Consider the following 26,586-nt stretch of genomic DNA (forward strand, 5'->3'; position numbering starts at 1 on the left):
AAAAACTGGGAAATTCACATACTACATGCCGTCTATAAATGTACAAACTATTACATATCAAGGTGTGCTCTATATTGTATAATAATACATAGAGAGGTCAAAAATAACAACAACATACAAGTAAATCTGGAAATGGACTGATAAACAGAATTAGGCCTGCTTTAGAAGGAATACTGTGGACATGAATTTAAAATCCATGTAAAAGCCTACAACATAGTGTATACTGCTCTCTACTTGTTTGTTCGGTGCAGATACATTTTCCATACTAAATACAAACTCATATTAAAAAATCAAAACTCATACTGTGTACTGCATAATGCCTGCTATATAATAAAAGCATAATAAATACTCCATATAAATGTAAACCTAATATTAAATATAAATGTCTAATATATACTACAAATGCACATATTTTATACTAATACATTTATAATACAAATTAAATATAAATGTAAAATACATACTCAGGATGAGCCCATACTCTATGCTACATATTATGGGATGGTCTCTGCATACAATGCATGGGAAGTCAGGATGTTTGATGAGTTCAGAGTGGCTCCCAACATGCACCACCTCCCCATTTAAAGGAGAGCCTTCATTTACTGTTATGTGAGGCTTCTAATTGAAGTTCTTGGGTTTTATGTTTTGTGTTTATCCATCCTGCTTGAACATTTATCGCTTTGCGTTACCTCCACATGGGTTTATATTAAGTGCTGTGCAGGAGAAATTTCTAGTCTTTCAATACACAGTTTTAGAATTGCCTGTTCATTTAAAATCATAAAACAATGAGAGTTAAGTTTCTCTAATCTTTATGCTGGCGCAGTCACACAGCTCCAGGGGCCTGGAGGTTGTGGGTTCGATTCCAGCTCCGGGTGACTGTCTGTGAGGAGTTGGTGTGTTCTCCCTGTGTCTGCGTGGGTTTCCTCCGGGTGCTCCGGTTTCCTCCCACAGTCCAAAAAACATACGTTGCAGGTGGATTGGTGACTCGAAAGTGTCCGTAGGTGTGAGTGAATGTGTGTGTGTCTGTGTTGCCCTGTGAGGGACTGGCGTCCCCTCCAGGGTGTATTCCCGCCTTGCGCCCGATGATTCCAGGTAGGCTCTGGACCCACCGCGACCCTAAATTGGATAAGCGGTTACAGATAATGGATGGATAATCTTTATGCTGATGCCACGATACTGTTTGTTTGCACACTTCACACTTATTAAATTCATTCATTCATTCATTATCTGTAAGCGCTTATCCAATTCAGGGTCGCGGTGGGTCCAGAACCTACCTGGAATCATTGGGCGCAATGCGCCCTGGAGGGGGCGCCAGTCCTTCACAGGGCAACACAGACACACACACATTCACTCACACACTCACACCTACGGATACTTTAGAGTCACCAATCCACCTACCAACGTGTGTTTCTGGACTGTGGGAGGAAACCGGAGCACCCGGAGGAAACCCACGCGGACCAAACTTATTACAATGCATAGTAAATACTATATTAATGCATATGGTTACTATTCAAAGAAAAACATGTATCTCCATTTTTGTCCATTTACAATTTACTACATCATTTGAACAGAGCAGCTATCCTTCTCATCACAGTTTCAGGATTTTAGGATGGACCAACAAAAATGCTGCAAAACTGCTTGGAAAAAAATCTTTTTATATTGACTTCCATTGATTCTGAAGAACTGACTAAAATAATAATAATATTAATAATAATAATAATAATAATAACAATTATTATTATAATTATTATTATTATTATTATTATTATTATTATTATTATTATTATTAGTAGTAGTAGTAGTAGTAGTAGTAAAAAACACATTTGGGCTATGGAGTACTGGAATTTTATTCTTGTTATAGATGACAAACCAATACAATTGGGATAAGTTGGACAGGCTTATGTGATATAGAGCTAATCATTATAATTATTGCCTGACCTAATGTATTGGCTGAATTTAAAAAAAAGTATTTTACATTCATATAAAGAATAATAGTAAAAAAGTTTAATTCACTTTAATATTTCATTAAAATATAATAATAGACTTTGCAAGAGAACATTTCAGATTGTTAAAAGTGAAACTGAAGGTTTGTCAGAATATTTTAGTTAACCTGACAATAGGACACATTAATTAGGCCACGAAAAAACAGTCTGCTTCAGTTTTATAACCTCTTTAAATGTGTATTTATGGTATATTTTTTCCCGATTACGTAATCTTATAGACAGTTTGATTCTATCCCCCAATTTCACAGCTCTAATCTGTAAAAAGTTTGATGTTCCCAACTTAATCACACGACTAAGAAAAGTGTTCATGTAGTGCCACCTGGTGGAAATTATTTGAAAGCAGCTTTTCTTCAAAATGAATATATTCAAGCTGCGCTTAAAAGTTCTCTATATTATAAAATGTGTGCAGTGATATAAGCAACCGACCACTAGAGTTCATTGTAGATGGAGCTTTCAAACATTTTTGAAAAAGTATTTTTATTCATTTATTACTATTTTAATAGTTTTAATATTTATTATTTATTATTATTAATATTTAATATTTATTCAATATTGCATTTCTATGAATAGTATAATTGTGCATTTTGACAACCCGATGGTGTTGAGAGGAGCTGTTGCACTAGAACACATAACACTGTAAATAACATAAATGCTCTACACAATTCATTTAAACATCTCCTGTAAATGAACATAATTGTTCACATATCTATGTGGTATTGTTTGTGCTAGAAGACATATCATTAGAAATATAATCAGCATTCGCCATGGCCGAATATTTTTACTTTTTAACTGCAGTGTTTCAAAAACAGACTGAAACAGACGGATTGACACAGCCAGGATTTCTGACGTTTCTTTCGAGCTGCAGGCGAGAGGCGGGGAGTGGGAGGTTTGAGTTGGAGGCGGGGACTAATTCCATATTCATATATTGGCGAATGCATTTTCAAGCTGTATAAACATCTAAGCGGCATAAGGGGATGTTTTTCTCGAAAAATAACTTATAAATAAACCACTTTGATGAACAGATATTATGTTTAGAGGTTAATTTCGGAGAAAGTGGATTCAATTTCGATTTAATATTAATGAACTTAACACCATTCAGCGGCCATTTTGACAGCCGTGTCTATTTATTCCTTCGCCTGAGAAGAAATCGGTATTGAAGCACTAATATATTGCTAAACATGACTTTTAATAGATAAGCACTTCCGTGTGTTATAAAACACTTTAATCCAACAGTAAGACGTGCAGGGGCTTGTTCTGTGAAGAAACGAAAATGCATATAATTTTCGTTCCGGCATCGGCGCGGACACCTCGGCGCGGTGTGGAGGAGACGGGGAGATGTCCGCGCAGATGGCGGTAAATTCAGGTACAAACCTCGTGTAGACTTTAAATTTTTCTGTAGTCTCTGTGTGTTATAGTAGATGTATTTGAACACAGTCAGAGAGTTGTCAAGTTTGTTTTCTGCCGTGTGTGCGCGCGAATGAATGAAGAGCTCTGTGTTCCTCCTCCGTTCTGAAGCGGTAACTTACTCAGCCCCATTAGGCGGCCTCTCAGCTTCAGGGCGAAGTTACTCCCGATTCAAACGTATAATAAATAATCTAAATCACACTAAACTGCTGTTTTGTTGGTGTGTGTGTCGGTTGAGGCTGTTTGGCCGCGGCTCAATAAGCGCAATGTGTGTATTTTATTTATCTGTAGTTCCCAGTCTGTGAAAACTGCATAATTTACTCCTTTACATTAGGATAAGCCTAATTACTCCATATGAACAACAGTATGAACAATAACTGACTGATTAGTGGGGTACAAGTTTAACCACATTGTTTACTTTAATAAGCCTGGGAATGTAAGTAACCCTTTTCAGCCCGTTTTCATTTTCATACGCCTGCAATTACTTGCATGAAACATCTTAGCTGTTGTTAAAAACTTCCTCTCTCTCTCTCTCTCTCTTTCTCTCTCTCTCTCTCTCATATATATATATATATATATATATATATATATATATATATATATATATATATATATATATATATATTTACCTGTTTGACATGTATAAATGGCATTTTTAAATACCAGAAGGTGCATCATGAACCTTTGAAAGTGCAGTGTCCCAAAGGCAACATCAAACAGGCTAATTTGGACAGCCAGGGTTTCTGACATCATAAATCTAAGGAACCAATCCTGTTCATTTGTGGGGCAGGGTTTTTGAGCTGCAGGCATGCAGTGGAGGATTAAGAGACAGGAATAAGTGTATATTCATAGTTCTTTACTGGTTTATGGTTGTTTTTTTAATAACATGTTAATACGTAATTTTTATGACCACAGATTCATTTTTAAGACTTTAAATCCACATTTTGCAACAGTGATATACAGATGTGCCAGATGTGAATTTCTGTGAAAAGAAAAAGGAAACAATCCTTTTAGTCCAGTGATTGACCTTTGTTAGAGTCACCAATTGGCATTTATAAAATATTCTACAAATAAATAAAAATGATTTAATTAGTTAATGGTTATCATGGCAAATGTTTTTTTCTGTGTAAACAGTGGTGGTGCTAACACAGCTAGAGATTGTGTTGCTAGAATTGTTTATTTCAAAATACTGTTTTCTAAGACACAGACCAGTGAGACATCAAAGCAAAGAGGCTGCTGCCTAATGTATCAGACACACAGCCATGGTTTGAAACCCCTCATTTTTTTTTGTTCAAAACTACTTATAAGAATGGCTTTACTCTGTGTTTGCATGTTTTTATTTATTTATTGAATATTTTAATTCACTAAAAAATAAGCACTCATTTAGTAACTTTGTAAGCTAATGTTTCCTGTACCAGTCCCCACAGACTCTTTGTGGACTCAGCTGATAAGTAAACTAACACCTTCCTGCACTTATCAAAATCGACCTTTTTGATTAGTTCATGTTTATGGTCATATTATGAATTAAGGAAAATTCATCATATAGTTTCAGCATCTTTCAGAAGACTACTTTTTTTGTTTAATGGTTTATGCCTACCTCTAAAATATATTTTGATGGCATATTTCATAAGATGCTCTGTATAACAGCAACTGCTAAATTAATAAATGTTAGTGTAAATTGGATAGGTTCAAGATTCAGTGTTTAATTGCTTTACAGTGCTTAATTAAGGTGTTTTTTATGCTTGTTGATATTGATAGCGGGTAAGTAAGGTGACACACATGGTCCCTTCTCTTATAGTGTACTCTGGAAATTATGCTGCTTTTCCCATTTCTATAAAGTGACTACTTTCAATGCTTTTTCTTTTTTTAGGAGCCAGTCTGTGGGGTCCTCTGAAGGAATTATGGGAAACAGTAGAGGGTGCCATATGGAGCAGACAACACGAGAGTGTTCATCTTCTGGATTTGCAGTTGAAGAAACACAAACCCTACTTTCTCTCGTTATTTAAAAACCCTGTATGTATAGTGCAGCATATTATTGACTTGGTAACTTGTGTGACATTTATGGTCAAAAATATGTTATGGTAAAAATCTGAATTTGTGATCTAATGTCAAATGTACTGAATTGTTCATCACAAATGTATTGAAATGATAAGAATCTTTTATGCTTAGTGAAAATGTATGTTTACCTTTTGGAAATAGCCAAAGAGTGCAGAGCAACGGGAGAAAGTAAGGAAAGCCAGCACAGAGGGAATTTCTATTCAAGGCCAGCAAGGTTCGCGACTTCTCCCTGAGCAGCTACTTGCAGAAGCCTTTATCCTCAGTGATCTTTTTGATATAGGAGAGCTTGCTGCATTGGAACTGCTGCTGGCAGGTAATCCAACTCTGGAGGTTTTTTTTTTAGCAGTCATTTTTATAGGACATTCTATTGAACTAAAATCTGTATAGGGCAGGATGTATATTATGCCTATAGTGCATGAGTGATATGGCTTATATGATGAGCATTGTTCAACTCTTTTAAAGGGGAACAGCAACAACCTTACTTTCCTGGCCTTACAAGGGGCCTGGTGGCTGTTTTGCTCTATTGGGATGGAAAACGCTGTGTGGCAAACTCTCTGCGCTCTCTCATCCAGTCACGGCATGGCAAAACTTTCACTCTTGACCTCAGGTATAGTGCCATTTTCAGACATGTAAATGAACTTCTTTTTCTGAGACGTATGTTAACATTTTCATATGCTCATAGGAAAGAATCATAAACGTGTCACATTAACTTTATACACTTGATGATCATTTTTCTTTTGTTCCCACCATCACCCACATAGCACGGATTTGGTCAGTCTCACCACACGCTTTACTGATGAGTTAATGGCTCAGGGTTTGACTAAGCAAATACTAAACCTTGTGTCAGAAATCAGCATCACACGTGAGTTTGAGAAGCTGCAGAAGGAACGAGGCCTTGGCAATGAGAAACATAGAAAAGAGGTGAGAGAAAAATAATTTGGAAGCTTTTGAAACATTTTGGTACACTTAAGATTGTCATGATAAAAATTAAACGATTTCTTTTACAGGTGTCTGACCTTGTCAAAGAGTGCCGACAATCACTGGCTGAGTCTTTGTTTGCATGGACGTGTCAGTCACCACTCAGCAAAGATGACATACTTGCCCTGATTTGTCACCTGGAGGGAGTGACAGCAGAAGCTGATGGCTCACTGGATAGTGTGAACCTTGCACTGGTTATGGCTTTCCTCTATTGCCTGGATGTCAGTTTTCTAGAGCAAGGGACTGAAGATAGAGAAGGTATGTTTAAAACAGTTGTCTGTGGCACTAAACCTGTGCTTGGAAATAGACTTGTGTGATTATATTCAGTTTACAAATGCATTTTACTTGTATTTTTCAGACTTGCTTCAGGCAATGCCTTTGCTGACAGAGAAGCAGTATGTGTCAGCTGTGCACAGTCGCCTGGTGGAGGGTCAGGCTTGGAAGCTGCCTGGTCTGCAGGCAGTGGTGCGACTGGCCTGGGCTCTGTCGCTCAGGGCTCTCTCTCAGCTACCACAGGGTGCAGGTACTAACCTAGTGTGTCTGCATTGAAAATTTACATTCTTGTGACCTATTTAACAGAGTGAATACACACATACCTTGAAAGCATGTAAATATACATAAACAGTCTAGTTGACACTAGTGATTTTTGTGCCCTTAGAGGCTCTGTGGAGGTTTTTAGTGAGTCTGACTGATCAGATAAATGTTTCTTCCTCAGCTCTGGTGGAGTTCACAGAGGCAGATGAAGCTCTGGCTGACCAGGCTCTGCTAGAAGGGGTCTTCCTCTTCCTAACAGAAGGTGTTCTGGGAAGTGAAGGCTTCCACCAGGAGGAGTTCTATACTCGGCGTCTTCATGCCCTCATCACTGATTTCCTGGCACTTATGCCCATGAAGGTAAGAGACACAAGTGGTGAATTTCAAAATGATTGATTGCTTGGAATAAATAGAAACAAATCGAACTAACATTATGTAGCGTATTCATGTGAGTTCTGCAAAATTTCAAGTAGATGTTGTCTTTTGTGCCAAGTAAAATTGTCCTGTTCAGGTGAAGCAGTTACGTAACCGTGCTGATGAAGATGCTCGACTGATCCACATGGCACTGCAAATGGGTAGTGAGCCTCCATCTTCTCTCAGGAAAGACCTGGAACACCTCATGATACTGGTGTGTCTCTCTTACCTGTTTCAAAGCATCTATCGTATTTTAGCCCCCACATTTTATTTACTGTCATACTGTTTGTGTTTGAAACTAGTACAGCTGTGTATTTTCAATATATACCACAGATGTGTGGGTGGGTCTCTAAAGCAAATCCCTGTTCTGAATAGATCTGCTGCATGATATATACAAGCCTCTAAAATGCTATCATGCTGTGGTGAAAACAAAATTGAGAAACTGGCAAGATTTTTCCACTGGACTTTTTTTTAATAATACTAAATTAGCATATGTTTGTTTCAGATTGGTGAATTCTACAGTAAGGACCCATTTGGTTTGGAGCTGGCCCTGGAGTTTTGGTGTCCATCAGAGTCACTCCAACACACCTCGCTTACTGGATCCTTCTTGGGAGTTGCCCTGCAAAGACCTCCTCACAAGCAGGTGTGGATTTGTATCCGAAAGTTCTTTCCAGACCAAGCAGAGTTGTGTATTTATAACATAATTTAGTGACACATTTTTCCTTTTAAATATTTGTGCTTGTGAAATATTTAGGTTTTCTTAAATTAAAATATGAGTTTAAAAGAGTCATAAATGACCTCAACAGAAAAGTAATGGCAGCAGTAGTGTTTCATTAGTTCGTACCAACTATGTTTTTGCATGTATTTTTCAGGTGGTTCTCTCAAAGTTTGTACGTCAGATGGGGGATCTGTTGCCAGCCACTCTGTACATCCCTTATTTGCGTATGTTGAAGGGACTTGCCAATGGGTCTCAGTGCTCTCACTACTGCTTCAGCCTGCTCAAGACCAATGGAGCACCTCATGGTAAAAAATATCTTAGATTTTTAACATGATATTGCAAGAAAGTATTGCTTGGGAATAATTTGGGTATATCTGTGCAGTTCATTATGCACTTCCTTATAATAAGTGTTTTTAAACTTAGATGATAAACCATAATAATTTGTTTAAAATACATGTATACACCTTGCACTGATTAAAATTGACTGAAGTATCAGCCCATATCTTTGTTAGTGAACAAGGAACTAACCATTTTAAAACTTTTAACATTTTACTCATAGGGGATATCATGATGAGTAGGAGCAGGCTTGTACATTTATCAAATGAAGCAGGCTTTTACAATTTAATAAAATATTTATTTATTTATTTATTTAAAGGAGAGAACTTGCAGGGTGGTGCATCAGGAAGTCCAGTGTCATGGGAACACTTCTTCCATTCGCTCATGCTATACCATGAAAACCTGAGGCGAGATGTGCCAAGTGCAGACTCCACCCAGTACCGCCACCCACCCATCAGAGGAATCACTCAAAGAGAGCTGGACGGCCTGACTGCTTTCTTTCAGCTACTCACTACCATCATCACCTGGGTATTACATAGACACGCTTATGCCAGATATTTATCTTCCTGTGTAAAAAGTGCAAATTATTTATTTAATCTCTCTAACAATTGATTCTACATTGCAATCACGTTATTCAAGTATCCTGGGGGAGTTCAGTGGGGCATGTTTGATTGTGAGGAATGGCCTGCCTGGTCTGAACCAGAGCACTGGTGTTTTATTGGACTTATGTGCTGGTCATGATTTGTTCATATCAAACACGTGTTCAAAAACTTAGTCGAACATAAGTGTACTTAGCACCTTGTGCCAAAGTGGTGAGTTTGATCAGATGGTGGGGAAAACTGCCAGACAGACCTGCTGGGCTAATAGATATATTGAATGATTGCTGGGAAATCCTGGCAGAAGACTCTGTTCAGATTGATTTCAACTCTCACCTCAGAGGGAACTTTTCTCACGTTACAGGGGAGGTAGGGGCCATGGAGTCTGAACAGATTTTTTTATTGTAGAAGCAGGTGCTGTTGGTGCCTCTTTCAGCAGCAACACAAGAAAATATTTGTGGTCGCCAGTGGTGAGAAAAACAGTCGAGAGGAAGAAGGAGGTTTTTTTGAGTTTGGTTGGCTTCAGGTACTCCTGATTCAGTAGATGGGTACTGACAGGTGTAAAAGCCTGTGGCTTTGGCAGTTCCAGAAGCAAAATCCAGAACGTGGCAGGAATTTGGAAAGGCCATGGAGAGGGTTGAAAACACTCTGACAGCTCAGGAGGGGATTGGGGGACTGTCCAGACTATGCTCAGCAAGGTTGGCGAGACTCTGAACTCTACACAGTGTGTTCTCAGGTGTTTAAAGGAGTAATTTGTGAAACTCTAAAAACCAGAGGGACATGCCACTTCTGCTGGATGTAGGACCAGAGGGGTCTGTTGTGTCAGGTTCTATTACCTTGGCTAAAGTCAATTATCTTGCAGATTATTGTGGTGGCATGGGAGTGTGCAGAGGAATGTGATGTTATTAGTCTGCAGATCAGCAGTCCAAGTCTGATGTCTGAAACAGATGGCATGTTCCCTTTCAATAAGGGCTGAGAACCTACCTCAAGTGAAGCCGTTCAAGTGCATCAGGGTTCCTGAGTGACAGGAAAAGGGATTGTAAGATCAACTGTAGGTTAGTTGCAATGTCTGCAGTAATGTGCTGGCTTACACCAGATTGCAGTGGTAAAGAAGGAGCTGAACCATAAAGAAAATTCTCTTAATTTACTGTTTGAGCTATGTCCCCAAACTAACCTATGGTGATGAGCTGTGGGTAATGACCGAAAGAAAGAGATAAATGATGCCAGTGGATGAAATGGGTTTGCTTTGGCATGTTGATGGGCATAATCTCTGTGATTGGATGGGAATCTCAGAGTCTATTGCTGTGAACATTGAAAGGAGTCAGTTGAAGTGGTTCAGGTCTCTGACAAGTTCCCCCCTTGGGCACCACCCACTGGATGTATACCAGGCACTTTCCCTGGTAGACCCAAGACCTTTGCTGCTCTGAGAGGAGCTGGTGGACATGGGTGCCATGGCTTCTTTGCTTGCCCTTTCGCCACTATTATCTTGGAATACCTAAAGTTAAAAATATGATGATGATGATGATGATGATGAAGTATCCTTGAGTTAATTAAGAGAAAGAGTTTAATATTTGGATGAACCTGCATGCTCATGAGGGCTTGTCTTACAGGTAGATGTTGTTCTGTTAGAGAGTAATGTTATTTGGTTGATCATGTTTGTAAGTCTACATTTTTAAATTTTCATTGTGTGTGTATTGTCAGAGTGAGAATGCACGGCTGGCTCTGTGTGAGCATCCACAGTGGACTCCTGTGGTGGTGATGCTGGGTTTGCTGCAGTGCAGTGTTCAGCCAATATTGAAAGCTGAGTTCCTGCACACCCTCTCTGCTTTTGGGAAGTCCCCTGAAATAGCTGCCTCCCTCTGGCAGTCTCTGGAGTACACGCAGGTAAGCAGCAAATACAGACAACACATATTAGTTAATAATAATTTCCTAGATGTATTCAGAGAATAACAGTCTGAAGTTTCAGAATTTAACTGTGCTCGCTCACTGTAGTATTGAAAGGAATTAAAGTATTTAGGGCATTTACTGACGAATGTTTGCATCTTTGAATTTGTGCAAGCTAAGTTCTCTGACATGGTGTGTGCGACTATTTGTGTATCTTTCTCACTCAAGATCCTGCAGACAGTAAAAGCTCCTGGACAGAGACAAGCAGCAGGCATAGAGGTGAGCTGTACCTGGGATTTGATCTGGACTTTACAGTGCCCATTAGGGCTGGTTGATTTAATAATTGTTTGGTAGGAATGTAGCTTTGGAAGCCATGGGTATTAGTAGAGCAGTGTTAGTTTAGTAGAATAGTGGCTATTCAGAACTAGGTGTTTTAAAAAGGTTAGACAGCTAACAGGCTAATTGGGGGGTTTAGTCTGTTACTGCCATGAAAAAAACAATTTTAACTTTCAACTGAAGTGCCCTTCTCTATTACGCACATAAACTCACCAGACAAAAAATGTATCACCTTTGACGTACCTAATAGTGTGTAGTAATTCCATGAAGAATAGCTGTGATATGACTTGGCATGGACTGGACAAGCTTATAGATGTAGGTGACCTTGATGTTCAGCCACGATTAAGCTCAGTTTATACTTCTGCGTTGAACCTAGTCTATGGCATAGCCTGACACGCACATCACCAGGAATGTAACTATGCGATGACGCAGACCACAACAACTGTGATTGGTTAGAAGTCAATCAGACATTGTTAATGTTGAACCGAAGAAGTACAGGAACTTGAACTTCTATTCTCCACACTATAGAGGCTGCAGACAGCAGCAAATCCATAGCAAGAGATTTCCTCAGACATGTTGTGGGCGTCAGAACATGTTTAAAAATGTTGAACAAAAGAAATACAGACATCTCCAGGAAAATATATTTTAATGAGAAGCAGAACCATGCGACAAAAACGTGCCATCTTTGTATGTTTCTTCATTCTATGGCCTTTGGGATGACCAAATGTAATCGGTCCTTTTTGCCAGTCATTAGCACCCATTTTCCACACATTGAACAAGACATTAATTACATTGTACCACCTCTTCTAAATCTGTGAATGCCATTCCACTCCGCAAAGTTATTTAGAGCCTGATCATTCTTGTGCAGTGCCATTTGCAAGAAACTGAAATTACTACCACCTTTAACATGCAAGGTGACTCATTTTTTTGTTGCAGTGAGTTTATTTTTAGTACATTTATGTTTTATTGAAGTATGAGTATTATGGCTTTTGCCTGAATAAGTATTTAACCCTAAAGTCTTATTTATAACCAAAGTTAGTTTGACAGCTGACATTTTTCTGTACAGGCTGTAGTGTGTCTGTGTGTCCATTCTTGGTACAGCATGTGGAATTGTGAGCGATGTTCAGTGGTATTCTTTCCTCTGTAGATGGAGCTTAATGAGATTGAGTCAAGCTGTGAGGAGTACCCTTTGACGAGGGCGTTCTGTCAGCTGATCAGTACTCTGGTCGAGAGTTCGCTTCCTATTAATCTTGGGGCAGGGCTTCGTGCACCAGGTTTTCAGCCATACCTGGTCTTCCTGCGGGATGCCGTCTTTCTTCCATTTCCAACACGAGCCTACCGTCGCCCAGCTGAGAAAGTATGGTGCACTCAGCCACATTGCTCCAAGTTTTCTTTACATGTCATTCATTATCTGACATGTATTATTCATTTATATGACATTAGCATTGTTTTGAATGCTAAACACTATTACCTTTTCTCCTCAGTGGGAGGTGGCAGAGGCAGTTCTGGAGGTGTTCCACAAACTACTGCGAGATTATGAGCCTCAGCCTGCAGATTTCCTGCAAGAGACTGTGGAGCTGCAGGGTGAACAGGTTCCAGCCCACAAGCCCCCTGGATACAGTCTGATGTTCCACCTGCTAAATGACTCTCCCACTCTGTCTCTGTGCCTCAGCCTGCTGGAAGAAGGGGTCCGCCAACTTGACACTTATGCTCCATTCCCTGGTATGTCTGTCAGCACTCATTAATAATGTCTTTATTTGAAGGTTGTGCTGTATTATTCATTGTTTCTAATTCATAATTGTGATTTTAAATGGCAGTTTTAACAATGTCTTTAATTGTTCAACAAAACCAGGTTAAACAATAAGAGATTGGACAGTGAGAGCCTTTTTTTCATTTGTTTTGTTGGACCGTGTTATTTTTTATTGAGCAAATTCTCTCCAATTAATTGTCAGTGTGTCTGTGGACCAAAATTTGCACTTAATTATTTTAATGTGGAAAATGGCTCTTTTACATTATGTAAATTAGGTGCAATTGACCAAAATCCATGTTGCAATTGACTGGTTGCTTGCGATCAGTGCACTGGGGCCCCTGATTTATAGCAAACAAAATTGCAGATGGATATTAGCCCAGAATTGTTTGACACAGTCTGAATGTCCTGTAATGCTGCAGAGATATATCTATTGTGGCTTTAATAATTGGTTATAAAAATGTTGATAATTTTGATGGTATAGGTAAGAAGCAGTTGGAATCAGCAGTGCTGCACTGTCTGAGTTTGCTGGACCTGACCCTGCAGAAGGAGGTGGTGTTTATGGACCTGCTGAGAGAGAGCCAGGTTTCGTTGCTGGTCTCTCCACTGGAGCAGTTATTGCAGGGGGTCAGTGCCCAAAGCAGACGTGCTGATCATATCATTAACATAGCCAGGTATTCTCTTTTTTTTCATACTAGCACATGAAAAGAGTTTGTAATTGACAAAAATAAATTGGAGTATGTGCAGACATGCTTATAAAACACAATTTGAATCTCAGTATTGATCCTTAAACTGTTAAAGACCAAGTAGTTCAGTACAGCAGTTTAAATTATTGTTCGTAACCACTTATCATATTAGTGTTTTAGTTAAATGTTGTTTTTCCCCTGGCATGTTTGGCAGGTTTATGTACAATGTACTAACCTAAGCTGAATCTAATCGCAGCTTAAATGTTACTGCTTTGTCCATTATAGGTACTTATATCACAGCAGTTCCAACCCTGAAGCTGCGTTTTTGAGTGCTAAGATCTTGCGGCACATTGCACGCTATCCGAATATCCAGTCCAGATTGGTTGGAGACTTCACCCATGATCAGGTGAGAAACTTGTTCATATACTCAGTGTTGTGTGACACTTTAATTTTACAGTAACATCTGTGTAATGCAGTGACCCCTTTTTTTGTAGATATTATGGACTCCCTCACTCTGACTAATATGTACTTGTCTTTGATTTCCAGACTCACTAGAACTTGTAAAAACTGTATTTCATTTAAAACTAGGGGTGTGCGATATGACGATATCAGGTTGTGAAGGAAAAGAATTTGTCCATGATAAACCATCACAGGGAGATCACTGGATCGTGCTAATGCACATTCAGTCCGCTGCCATTCTTATAAGTTGTTTACATATTACACATCAGTCGAATGTGCAGACTCTCAGGACACCGATAAAGTAAGTCAGTACTCTAAAATGTATGCCTACGGAATTAAAATCAAAAGAATTTGTGATTCCATACACGAGACCTCCTCTTCATAGAACAAAACTGTGGCACCACGAAACCTGAAGAGCCTACAAGCGATTCACGCACACACAAAGCATACCAGCACTTACGTAGGTTGTCCCATTCAAAACAAGACCAAGTCTTTTCATCAGTCCACTCGTTATTTATCTTCATGTAGGTGTGAAAATGACTTGCAAAAAGAAGAAAATCAACAGTTCAAAATAAAGTACATCAAATAAAAAAAAAATTAAATATGTTCCCCTTGGGTCTCTGCTATGGCCGTTTAGTTTGGGCTCTCAGCTTTAAAGACACGTCAGTCATGTCTATAGACCAAGACAGTTTTATATGGCAACAGCAATGGAAATAAACAACAATCAAAACAATACGTTTTCAAAGCTTTCAAAGCAGTGTCAGTGTCTGCACTTTCTCTACTGAGACCATTTAAACACAGCCAAACAGAGAAAGCTCCCTTCTTCTAACTTGTCTGGCCTTAAAGGGGAAGAGTACTGGGTTAGAAACAAGACTAAATATCAGAATGAATCTAGGTGAGTCAGAAATGTCATTAGACCAGGGCGCCCCCAAAATTTTCTCATGTATTTTCTTCTGTTTGCAATATGTTTTCCTGTTTGTTGAGGGTAAAAAGCCATTAAAAATGTTTTGCTTTTTGATCTTATTTTTACCACTAAAGATTCATCTCAAAATTCTGAAGGCTTTTCATTAACATTACTTCATAAAATTTCCTGCCTCAAGATTTGAGTCTGTAATTCCAGCAAAAAATGGAAAAAAAAAATTCCTGCAAAAAAATATATATTGTTACAATGTATATTTGCCATATCGCCCACCCCTTTTTAAAACGTTCACTACCAATTTCAGTATACATTTGCAGAATTTAAAAACAGCATTGAATTACCATGTCTACTGGAATCAAATCTTTCAGGGTTCAGCAGTTCTCATTGTGGTAGTTACTAGAATAAATATTTGAAGCACATTCATGTTCACTCACAGTGAAAGACTTCAGTCGCAGTGGTGCTGTAAGTATGTGTACGTACTAAACATGTTGAAATTTGAGCAGGGAGTGAGTGAAAAACTGATGGCTGGATTTGTGGAGTGTTTGGACAATGATGAAGCTCAAGAGGGCGTGGAGAAAGCAGATGGTGAGTCAAAATATTATTATTATTAATAGTTGTACTTTATATATATATATATATATATATATATATATATATATATATATATATATATATATATATATATATATATATATATATATATATATATAATTACTGTTCACCTACAAGCACAACAGAGCTGCTATAATACTTCTGCCATAAGAGTTTTTGGTCGAAGAACTTTACTCAAGTGTATCTTTACATAGAAATTAGTTGTTTGCTCTTATGTTGTTCAGAGTGTCAGATATATCACCTTCAAAGGCTTGGAGTTATATCAGTGTACTATTCGTTTATTAATTATTCAAGTCTTTCCTGAATATTCTAAAGTTTTGTAAGCTTTTACCAAGTCCATAGACCCTGATATCATGTTCTTTTTACTGAAGATGTCAATGTGTCAATGTAATGCCGGCTTATGATATCTGTTTTTGTGAAATCAGATTCAGACCCCGATAAATCTGTGGCCAGGATCCGGCATGAGACACAGATCCACATTCTCAACCTATTGATCACCTCTCTAGAGCTAAAGGGTCCTAACCTGGCTTTGTACCTCCTTGGATATGAGGTCAAGAAACCAGTCTCATCTACCAATCTACAGGACCCAGGTCAGCACACTCTGTCCTGAGTGTATATATACATCAAGCATGTTTGGAATTTGCCCATTTGTGAAGGAGTTGTTTGCTTATTTAAAAAAAATTTTTGTTATGCTTTATTTTAGGAGTACTTGGTTGTCCCAGGAGTTGCCTGCATGCAATTCTAAGTTTGCTCCAACGAGGCAGCGAGAGACGTTCTGGACCAATACTTACTCACCAGGCTCCACACTTAGCTGAACTCTGTTATCAGGTACAAACTTCCACACAGGCTTGCACTGTTTAATTTAATGTTGCATGTATTTGGTTTATTGTCCTAGTGAATTATATATTCAAAATTTACTCCAGGTCATCTATCAGCTGTGTGCCTACTCAGACACTTCAGGCCCCACCATGCGCTATCTGAGGACCAGTCAGGATTTCTTGTTCTCTCACCTAAAGCACTTACCATTCATCTTACCAGGTTGGCACTTTCTTTCAGTCATTTTAATTTAAATTTAAAACTTCTGGCTTTGCATGGCAATTTCATCTGCCGCAGTTTATTATATCTCTCAAATTAACTGAACATTGGGAAACATGTCTTTATTATATGAAGATTTTTTTCATTCTTTTTGCCATCTTGTCTTTATCAACAGACCAAGTTTTTCACTTCAGTGAAGCATTAGCATTTTATTTCATATGCGCATTAAAATTAACTTGGAGTGGTGGATGGACAACCAGCGGTTGACCAGGCATATCTTCACTCCTCATACCACTGCAGTAGGTCTTCAACTCTCTCTTTCTTCACTGATCCTCTAGGGAATGAGATTGCTACTCTAAACCAGATGTCCTGGTTAATGAAAACCGCAGCCATAGAGCTCAGAGTGACCTCACTAAACCGCCAGCGCTCACACACTCAGAGATTGCTCAACCTTCTGTTGGATGACCAGCCACACATGCAGCATGCAGGTACCACACAAATGAACACACACTAAGCCACAACACAGCCTGTGGAGAAGTGAGGGTATTCAATGGTATGAGTTTTTTTTTCTTCTTTGAAACAAATGGATCTCAACAGGTCTAATAGACATTCTGATTTACAAAAAACAAAAAATGCTGCCTTCAAACTAGCATGATGCTGTCTTCACAATTGAGTCATTTCCGGAAAAACAACATAACTTTAGATGGTTGTTTTCTCTTTTTATTTCAGATGGGGAGATGGGTATGGATGATGAGAGTAAATCAGTTAGCAGCTTCCTGCACTTTGACACAGTTTCTAAAGGTGGGTTAACACTGAACCTGTCATATCTGTATAGACACATCTTTTCATTTTGGTTGCCAAATTATCCAATTGTATTATCTTTCAGTGCGCAGAAAGCTCCTGAGTGTTCTGGATGCTATAGATTTCAGTCAAGAAGTTCCTGAGCAATTGCAGCTTGATTTCTTTGAGCGCACTCAGATTGAGCAGGTCATCTCTAACTGTGAACATGTCAATGAGCAGGGGCACACTGTCTGCAACGTCAAGGTTTGTGTCATCACTGTAATGTGGCCTTCATTTACAGATGTATACAAAGATTTGGACACCTGCAGAAATGATCAGTTTAGTTTTTATTTTTGGGTAAATTTAAAATGCAAATGTGAATTAAAATGTGTACTTATTTTCACATAAGCTCTATTCGGATGCGATCAGTTTTATGTTGGGAACAGGGGTAATGTCATTTTACCAAAGGACGTCAGTAATGTTTATGGTGGATTTACACAGGGTAAGAAAGCTTGGTAAAAATAACAGATGGTTGCAGCTACTCGGTTCATGCACTGCCATCACAGTATGAATCATACACGGCAGAGCTACTAGAGTATGTAGAATGTCACTACTGTTCTGAGAACAGCTCTCCCACCAAAAATAACCACCCCTCAATGACCTTTATCTCCTAGTCCTTCAGTATAGACAATGGTTGTTAAGATGGCAAAACTTTTACTAATCTTTTATACAGTTTAGTCTAGTTTTATACCTTCTCCAACTTCTCCATTCTTTTCCCCGTGATATAACCATATTACCCCACATGTCAATTCGGACCGGAACAATATAACCCAGATTTTTTTTTACTGCAAATTTTACAGTAGGTAAAAGGCTCAGGGTTCTTTCCTGAAACAGGAGGACATATTCTGGAAAAATGACTGAAATGGTCTATCCAGACTGGATTAAAACCTCTGAGATACCCCCGGTAATAATGACTTTAACCCCTTGTCCACAGGTAAAACTAATCCCATTTGAATAGGGCTATAGAAAGTCAGCAAAATGTCATTAGACCAGGGCGCCCCCAAAATTTTCTCATGTATTTTCTTCTGTTTGCAATATGTAAATATATTGTTTGCATTTAAATATTTAAATCTAGTCTCTTCTTTCCCATGCCAGTTGCTACACAGAGTGTTGGTTGCTGAGGTCAATGCTCTACAGGGGATGGCTGCCATTGGACAACGGCCACTACTGATGGATGTGAGAATGCTATTGTTGTACAAAGACTCTGTGCTTAATCAAACTCATGCTGAATTTTGTTCTAAATATTTTATCTCTATCTCCTGTGCTGTCTTATTCTATCAGGAGGTGAACTCTATCCTGCAGCAGGTCGTGGAGAGAAACCGGGTAAGACGCAGTCTGAGCGCTAAGCGGCATGCTCTGCAGAGCTGGAGGAGCTTGGTGGAGACCATCCTCACTGCCTGCCCTGCTGAGCTCATCCCGGCAGACCAGAGACAGCTCATCATCAGAGACCTGCTGCTGGACCTGCACGACAAAGTACTGCACAATACAATTTACTGTTTACTTTTCAGAAAACATACTGTTCAGTCCTTCATTCAAGTAATTATAAATTACAGAGTCATAAAAATTTTAAAGAATAATTAATAATAAATGTCTGCATAGTTTAGTACAGTTGTCCCATTACACATTATTCAGGGCAGTGTGAAGCCAACCTAAGCAAGTTACACACTTCAGCAAATAAACTGTCTTGACGTTGAATAGAATTTTAGATGATTCTACAATGAATGAGGAAATTGTATTGTGACACAGTTAGCTGTAATAAGCTTGGACACACTTGTTACATCCAGGTTTTATCAGAGGATGCTGCGGTTGAGTTGATGCCAGTGGTTGCTGGGGCAGTATTCACCTTGACTGCACACCTCAGCCAGTCTGTACTGTCAGAGCAACAGCAAGGTTCTGGGCTGGAAGGTGCTTCTTCATCAGGATTCGCCTCCATTGCAAACTCTGCCCTTCACCTTATTCTGCGAAAGCTACTGGACTTTATCTTGTGCACAGGTGTGTGAGCTTCTATTTAAGGCTGCTCTTATGCTCTAGTACAGTACTGAGATATTTTTAAGTATATATTTAATGATGAGTAATTGAAGTAAAACTTGGGTGTGAATGTGTTCCAGGTGGTGGATTCCAGCGTCTGCGTGCTCACCTCTATGGTGCACTGCTCTACTATTTGCAAATTGCCCAGAAGCCTGAGGAACCAGACACGCTACAAACAGGTAGACGAAAGCATGCTTACTCACTTGCATGCATTTGTATGAATCTTTACATAAACAATGGTATTGTATTGACACCTCATGGCTTGATAGCTTGATTTTGGAGTTTTTGTGCTTTTCAGGAATGTCTATGTGGGAGAGACTAACTGCTCCGGAGGATGGGTTCTCTAAGCTTCAGAGAGAAAACCTGGCCATTATAGAGAGTTACGGCACTGCCCTGATGGAAGTGGTGTGCAGAGATGCATGTGATGGACACGAGATTGGCAGGGTAGCTATAATTCTGGAATCCGCTTTACATCCTTGTTTTGTCTTTCAGTCTCCTACTGGTGGTACTACGTTTAATGTTTGTGCTCAAATGAAGATCTGTGTCAGCAATGGGTGTATTTTAAAGTAGCAGATGTCACTGATAAATAGCATCTGCAGACTTACCATTGTTCACTGTTTGTTCTTTTGTTCTTCTCCGAACAACTGTAAGACTCAGCATAGTATCACTATAATGGTTTTATTTTTGTTTTATCCTTGTCCTTGTCCCTAAATGTCTTTTTTAATTTGTTTTACATTTTACTTCATTAATTTAGCATTTTTTCCCCATTTTTTTATTTTTATTTTTTTTGTGTTTCAGATGTTGGCTCTGGCTGTGCTGGACCGGGTATTATCTATAGACAGACAGAGTCAGTGGCTGGTTTATCTGTGTAACAGTGGCTACCTGCGTGTGCTGGTGGAGAGCCTGCGGCAGGATGACGTTGCCCTGCAAACTCTGTTAATACCTCAGCCTCCTCTGCTCAAACCCTTGTATATTTATGAGTCCAAGATGGTGAGATACCTGAAATGATTGATTATTAGACTATTCCATTTTTTTTAAATAGCTGAAATATAAAACACTTATAACAAGGACTATTTCTATGGAGCAAAGATACCATCAAAAAACTGCTGTTTTTTGTGTTGTGTTTGTGCACTTCACTCAAAACGAAGCTGTGTAGCATTTTTCAAAAGTGGTGTGTGTGTGTAGGCATTACTGACCCGTGTGGCTAAGACAGCTCAGGGGGCTGTGGAGCTGTTGTGCTGTGGACTTGTGGCTCAGCTTTTGGAATGCAGAGTGTTCCACATGCTGCCTGAAAACGACTCACTAAGGTAAGAGTTTGGGAAAAATGCGTATTAGAGAATCACTCTGGAGAGTCATATAAATTGTTGCTATTTTACATGAGGAAAGTCAACTTGAATATATTAATGCTCAGCATAATCCACCAACTTCTGTTCCATCATTTTCCCATTTTTTCCATTTCCTCTCTGTATTTATTAATTTATTTATTTATTTTATTTATTAGAGTTTTTGGTCAGAGGGACCCCTCAGGGTTCATCCCTAGCCCTCTGGAACGATACAGACAGATCCTTCTGCCTACTCTCAGACTCATGCAGGTCATCCTGACCTCCACCACCACGCACCACCAGCAGGGGGCAGCACAGGTACACAAGTTCTTCATATAAACGTGTATTCATACAGTGATGTGCATTATATATTATTATATATAACAGAGTCTGTGTGTGTCTGTGTGTGTGTGTGTGTGTAGGTACTTCAGTGGCTGATTGTGCACTCAGACACCATTCAGTCTATCCTACGCAGTCAGGATGTGAGTATGGGATCATTACAGGAACTTTCTCTCCTCACAGCCATCATCAGCAAGACTGCACTACCAGGTACAAACTGTAGCATACATACATCTGTGTCGTTACTGTTACTGCTGCTGATGTATGAGCCAGTTTTTAAATGAGTGCGTATTTATGTTCTCAGGAGCTTTGGATTTGGGGCAGGATGTCAACAGTGCCGCCATGCTAGAGTATCAAGGACATATTGGTAGATTCCAGGTAGTGTCATCATGGCTTGGCAAGAAGAATTAATTTAAAAATATATATAATTCTAGCTGTACTGCCATGCTGACACACTGTCTCTGTCTTCTCTCCCCATCAGCGTCAGTGTCTTTCTCTTCTGGTGCGTCTGGCTGGTACTGAGCGTGCTCGCTACCTGAAGCAAATAGAAGAGAGTGTTGCTCCTGGTGATGCTGCAGAGAAAAGGGAGGAGATGGAGGTTGCTATGCAACAAGTAAGATCTCTTAAGCTACATTTAGGATCTCTCACTGTAGGATAATCTGTGCACTATATAAGAAGTTAACTACCTACTGCTGAAGGCTGAAAATGGAAATTTAATCCATTCCGTAGTGGTGAACACATGATATGATTACTACATGATTATTGGTAAATAGATATCAATAATTATATTAAACAAGGTTGTTTGTTTTATTTGTATTTACTGAACTAAAACCAACTTCTATGTTTACAAATAGTCTGACTTGATATACATTAACCATCTCTGTTTTCTCACAAATAAATATTTGGGGACCACCTTTGGTACCTTCCTTTCTGTTTCGCTGTGCCATCAGATCTGTGCTAACGTCATGGAGTACTGCCAGACACTGCTTCTGCAAAGCTCTGCTGAAGCTCAGTTCACTATCTGTCTCTTCAGCCCTTCAGCAACTGAACCAACAGGTCAGTTTACATGATTCTCAGTCTCTCTCTCTCGCTCTCTCGATGATGTGCATGCAGATTACATAGGATGTATTTCCTCTAAATCTCCTCTATCTCTTATGTGTTTTTTCCCCATTATTTGTGGCTCAGAAATGGCAGTGCCATCAGTGTCTCGTGTGCCAAGCCTAGGCCTGGTCCTGCTCCTGCTGAAAAACAGTACTACAAACTTCTTTAGATACCATGACAGCCACAGACAGAGTTTAGGAAAATTGCAGAGACTAGTGCAGCTCGCTCCAGAGGAGATTAAAGAGGTATTCTCACACACACTCTTATGTAGTTGCTTCAGAGGTCTAGAGAACATGTGGAGCTGAGTTTTGTGTGTGTGTGTACGCAGCTGTGTCAAGGCCTGGTGTCTGGATCAGTTGGAGTGGAAAAGATCACGTCAGTGCAGAGGAGCGTTCTGGCCAAACGCCGTCTTGTTCAGCTCGTAAACAACCGTGCCAAACTGCTGGCTCTCTGCTCCTGTATCCTCATTCTGTCTTGCACATTTGTTCCCTGGTAACCTACAATCAATGATATTTAAGTGTGAATGCTTTTGTTTAGTTTTTTCTTGACACATTGTTTCTTAGACATCATTGAGACATGTCTGTTTGTGATCTGGCGGCACCTAGAGTATTACCTCCTCTACTGCACCCCCAGTGACCCCAAAGATTCCCTGCTGCCAGGATACAGAGGTGAGTGCACAAAAACAGGAAAACCCTAGACCAGCTCTTTTTTCTTCTATACTCTGTGCCTTAAGTTTTAAATGCTGGTTTTCTTTGTTTAGATGCCAGAGGGAGTGGAGGGCTCGGCCTGTCCAGAGTCAGCCAACAGGATCTGGAACAGGTACAAACCACTGCACCACTCTCGGGGATATAGTTTTAACGATGCCTGAAATATTGATTCATACCCATTTAAAGCCTGAGGAATTTCTGCCTGCATCTGATCTGACTCATAGCACAAAGTTTAGAACACTGTTCTGTCTTTATCAATGCTATTGAATATATTAAGAAGCTATTTAACGTTGATAAACCTTTCCTAATGTGTCATTCTTATTTTAAATGTCTCTGCCAGATAAAAATTTAATGTAAACAGCACTGTAGAATGAAGTTTGGAAGAATCACAAAAGGAGCAAGACAAGCTCCAATAAACCTGAATTAGAACTTTGAACTCTACATTTGGTTAAAACATGTATTTAAGTAGATGTATATCCCAAGTTCCACTCCATGGTTGCTGTAGGTCATATAACCGTTAATGGGTCTGTGTATCGTGTCATTACCTAAGATTTGTGCTTTGACCATATGTGGTATGTACGTCAGCCTGCTTCCTTTTCATGTTTTTAGTTGAGATGGCTTGATTTCTACAGCACTGAAGGGTTGTTGTGTGTTCAGTTGCAGAACGATGTGGCGAGTAGCTTCACAGAACCCTTACAGAGGAAGCTGCTGGAGGTGGAAGGGCTCTACAGTAAAACTCACTCTCGCCACACCTTCATCCAGGCCCTGACGAGGAGGATCCGTGGCCTAGTACGCCACTCCAAGAGTTAAAACACACTTACACTCTACAGAACTTTACTGGAGAGTGTGCTAAACACATCACTTATAGTGAGCAATTCTTTGCTAGAGAAAGCAATGCTTATCTACTCCATCTTGTAATGTTTCTATTGGCTTTGTTTACAAAAGGCTGCCCTGAAATTTTCCATGTTTAAAGGTTTCTGATAATGTCTTTGGGTATTTAGTATTTTCTAATGATGAATAAAATGACTCTAAATTGATAAAGCTGACTTTTTCTTTGTAGCTGGGTCACGTGGTTCCAGTTGATGAGCGTAATCTGTCCCCAGGCGCATGTGTGGTGTTGAGCAACACTGTTCTAAAGTTAAACATCATGAGCCTATTTTTTGTTGAGAACACCACTGCTCTAAACTGATCTTAAGCACTTGTAGAACACAGCCAACACACATTGTTGATACAAAACAAAGCAAACCCATGTACACATTCCTCATTTAATTCTCTTACAAGGTACACTTTATAGAAGTTGGTAAAGTGCATTTTAGATTTGGAGAAGGGAGGAAATAAGTTTTGATGTATAAAATGGTTCTTTCTATTGAACTGAGGGGGTGGAGCTGAATGTTCAAAACTAATGCTAAAGGAAAATCTGAACAAACTAGAGGGTTACAATCAGAAAGCATTAAAATGGCACACCAGCTGTCTTGAGTTCTTGTAACTTTATGGTGAGGCCAGGGGTGCTTTGTTCACCTTTACTGCTTATATATTGTGATGATAGATAGTCTAGCTTATAAAGATATATATGCAATACTAGGTGATACCTCAGGATTTGTCTCCATGTTAAATTCTGTGTTTAAAATGTACCTGTTGTAGGCACATTACCATTTACAAAACACTGACCACTTCACAATACCGTGAAAGTGGAGAAAAAAGATAATGAGTCTTCTATTACGATGTGTGCAACACCAATTCTGAAATGGACAGAGGCAAAAATGGTAGGAAACTCTTCTTTGTGCTATCGCTCTTCAAAATCATGCACACCTTCCATAAATTACTCTTAAATAATAAAATTACAGTTTTTTTTTCCATAAAACATTTACGTCTATCCCTGCTTGTGGGCCTGTTTATCCTTGATTGTGCCACCCGCCCGGGAAGTCTCATTTAAGACACACGTCAGTAGCGTAACACACCCATCAACAGCCAGCGCATTAGCATTCAACCACTCAACCTGATGTAGGAACATGGCCACACCATAACATACTCTGTGCTTGTGAATGATAAACATGTACATGTCAACATACATGGGCTTCGTCCCACATTAAATATACAGACATTTTCTTTCTCGTGTTAAACTGAATGCTACTGAGACAGGATCTAGGTAACACATTCACCCGATACAAATAACGTCCGTCTGATCCTTCGGTGGACAGGCAGTTTAGATGTGTGATTTGCCTGGGGGATATTTATCCAGCTTCGTAGAGAGTTTTCAGTCACACTTTTCATGTGGTGTCACAGGAGTTTTTAGCTGAAGTGAAAACATTACTACTTTCAGTCCTGGGTGAGTTTATTTCATTAATGTGCTGTTCATGTAATGTAAGTTCATGCTGGTTCTTTAATGCAGCTATATGGCTCCTGCTGAACTGTTCTTCAGGTGCAGTGATGTGAAGCAGTGTTTATTGCCTGTGGAATTGAAACCGTATGTGACTTGAGGCCCCTGTGAGTTAGGGTCCTCTGTAGAGCACTAATCTGTGCACAAAGGACTGAAGCGGCCTGAATTCAATTTCAAACTGCTTTCAGCATTGGAATATATCCTGCATTCACTTCATATCTTTATAAAAGAAAGAGTGAGGCATATCCATATGTAGTAAATGGATGGACTGTTTTTACATGATACACTATATAAATATATACACATTATACTGCAATATGATGACAGGGGTTGCAGGGTTTGTACTGCATTGATGGAGCATGAGAGAACACTGTGAAATTGGCTGCATATTCATTCAGTCATTTCGCCCAGGCTTTTGGCACCTATCCTGGAGCATCACTGAAGTTTCAAAGCACTTGTTTGCACCGTCTCTTTGGACCATGTCACAGTTCAGAGGGGAAAGCCTCATTCTTGTAGCTTAGGGATGTATTAATTACAGTGTGGAGATACACTGCCTATCAGCAGGTGGCGATCATGCTCCATGTGAGAGAGTGTGTAGAGCTTCTCAGGCGTTCCCTCGCTCTCAGCTCTCCGCCTCTGAGGCTCGATTGTGGTGGAGTCAGCAGCAGTAGTCTCTCCCCTCTCAGAGGCTCTCTGCAGAGGGCAGTGGTGAACCCAGCTCGCAGTGGCTCTCTGGGGGCTGTGGGCGCTCAGGCACCTCACCTGTTACAGCCACTCGGATTACCCTGAGCCAGCGCTGCTTCAGATCCTCACTCTCTGCTGCAAAACTGTGAACAGACTTGGACTGAGACAGGCGGAAGCTGGCCGGAGGGTCCGTTGGCCGCGGGCTATCCTCCACTGAGTAACCCAGTAGCGGGATTGTGCACTGTGCCTTAACGTCCTGTGGAGACAGAAGCAGAGCAGAGAGAAAGGTCATTATTGCACTTTGTGTAATATGTTACACTTTCTAATATCACAGGTCAAGAATAATGTGGACAGTAATCTGTGTTATGAGTCAAGATACGTTCTCTTTATAGACAACAAAGAACTTTTGAAACTCTGGCTAAAGGCTAAGAATGTAGGTGTAAATAAACATGCTACTATAGATATTTAAGCT

At 39.6% G+C, this 26,586-nt stretch overlaps 2 protein-coding genes across 7 annotated transcripts in view; one reads left to right on the top strand and one right to left on the bottom strand.

The window, feature by feature from the left end:
- Nucleotides 1-3,236: 3,236 nt before the first annotated feature.
- On the top strand, nt 3,237-24,096 carry nup205 (nucleoporin 205). Its single transcript, XM_066684236.1, has 42 exons — nt 3,237-3,366; nt 5,278-5,420; nt 5,607-5,778; nt 5,928-6,072; nt 6,227-6,386; nt 6,473-6,701; nt 6,802-6,966; nt 7,159-7,334; nt 7,486-7,602; nt 7,894-8,031; nt 8,261-8,411; nt 8,762-8,970; nt 10,740-10,922; nt 11,151-11,201; nt 12,406-12,615; nt 12,743-12,980; nt 13,490-13,679; nt 13,977-14,097; nt 15,573-15,654; nt 16,107-16,271; nt 16,385-16,509; nt 16,605-16,719; nt 17,055-17,204; nt 17,446-17,517; nt 17,603-17,760; nt 18,652-18,732; nt 18,838-19,029; nt 19,341-19,548; nt 19,665-19,763; nt 19,883-20,028; nt 20,383-20,574; nt 20,770-20,891; nt 21,086-21,224; nt 21,329-21,455; nt 21,550-21,623; nt 21,727-21,858; nt 22,196-22,301; nt 22,431-22,591; nt 22,675-22,804; nt 22,910-23,014; nt 23,107-23,165; nt 23,711-24,096. The coding sequence occupies exons 1-42, from the start codon at nt 3,339-3,341 to the stop codon at nt 23,861-23,863; spliced, it is 5,919 nt and encodes a 1,972-aa protein (XP_066540333.1). The 5' UTR covers nt 3,237-3,338; the 3' UTR covers nt 23,864-24,096.
- Nucleotides 24,097-24,311: 215 nt separating this feature from the next.
- The window catches only part of fgd4a (FYVE, RhoGEF and PH domain containing 4a), a 66,385-nt gene continuing 64,110 nt past the window's right edge, over nt 24,312-26,586 (bottom strand). For all 6 annotated transcript variants that reach the window (XM_066684239.1, XM_066684237.1, XM_066684242.1 and 3 more), the window contains one exon: nt 24,312-26,370. In XM_066684239.1, the coding sequence (XP_066540336.1) occupies nt 26,113-26,370 (258 nt within the window). In that variant the 3' untranslated portion in view covers nt 24,312-26,112. The remainder of the gene's footprint in view (nt 26,371-26,586) is intronic.

The sequence above is a fragment of the Hoplias malabaricus genome, chromosome 11 (genome assembly GCF_029633855.1).
Source record: "Hoplias malabaricus isolate fHopMal1 chromosome 11, fHopMal1.hap1, whole genome shotgun sequence".
Taxonomy (NCBI): domain Eukaryota; kingdom Metazoa; phylum Chordata; class Actinopteri; order Characiformes; family Erythrinidae; genus Hoplias; species Hoplias malabaricus.

Excerpts from the sequence above, each read along its gene's own strand:
- nup205 (XM_066684236.1), top strand. The coding sequence starts at position 3,339 with ATGTCCGCGCAGATGGCGGTAAATTCAG. Across the intron at positions 6,073-6,226 it reads ACTTTCACTCTTGACCTCAG|CACGGATTTGGTCAGTCTCA; the intron begins GTATAGTGCCAT and ends TCACCCACATAG. Across the intron at positions 6,967-7,158 it reads TCAGCTACCACAGGGTGCAG|CTCTGGTGGAGTTCACAGAG; the intron begins GTACTAACCTAG and ends TTTCTTCCTCAG.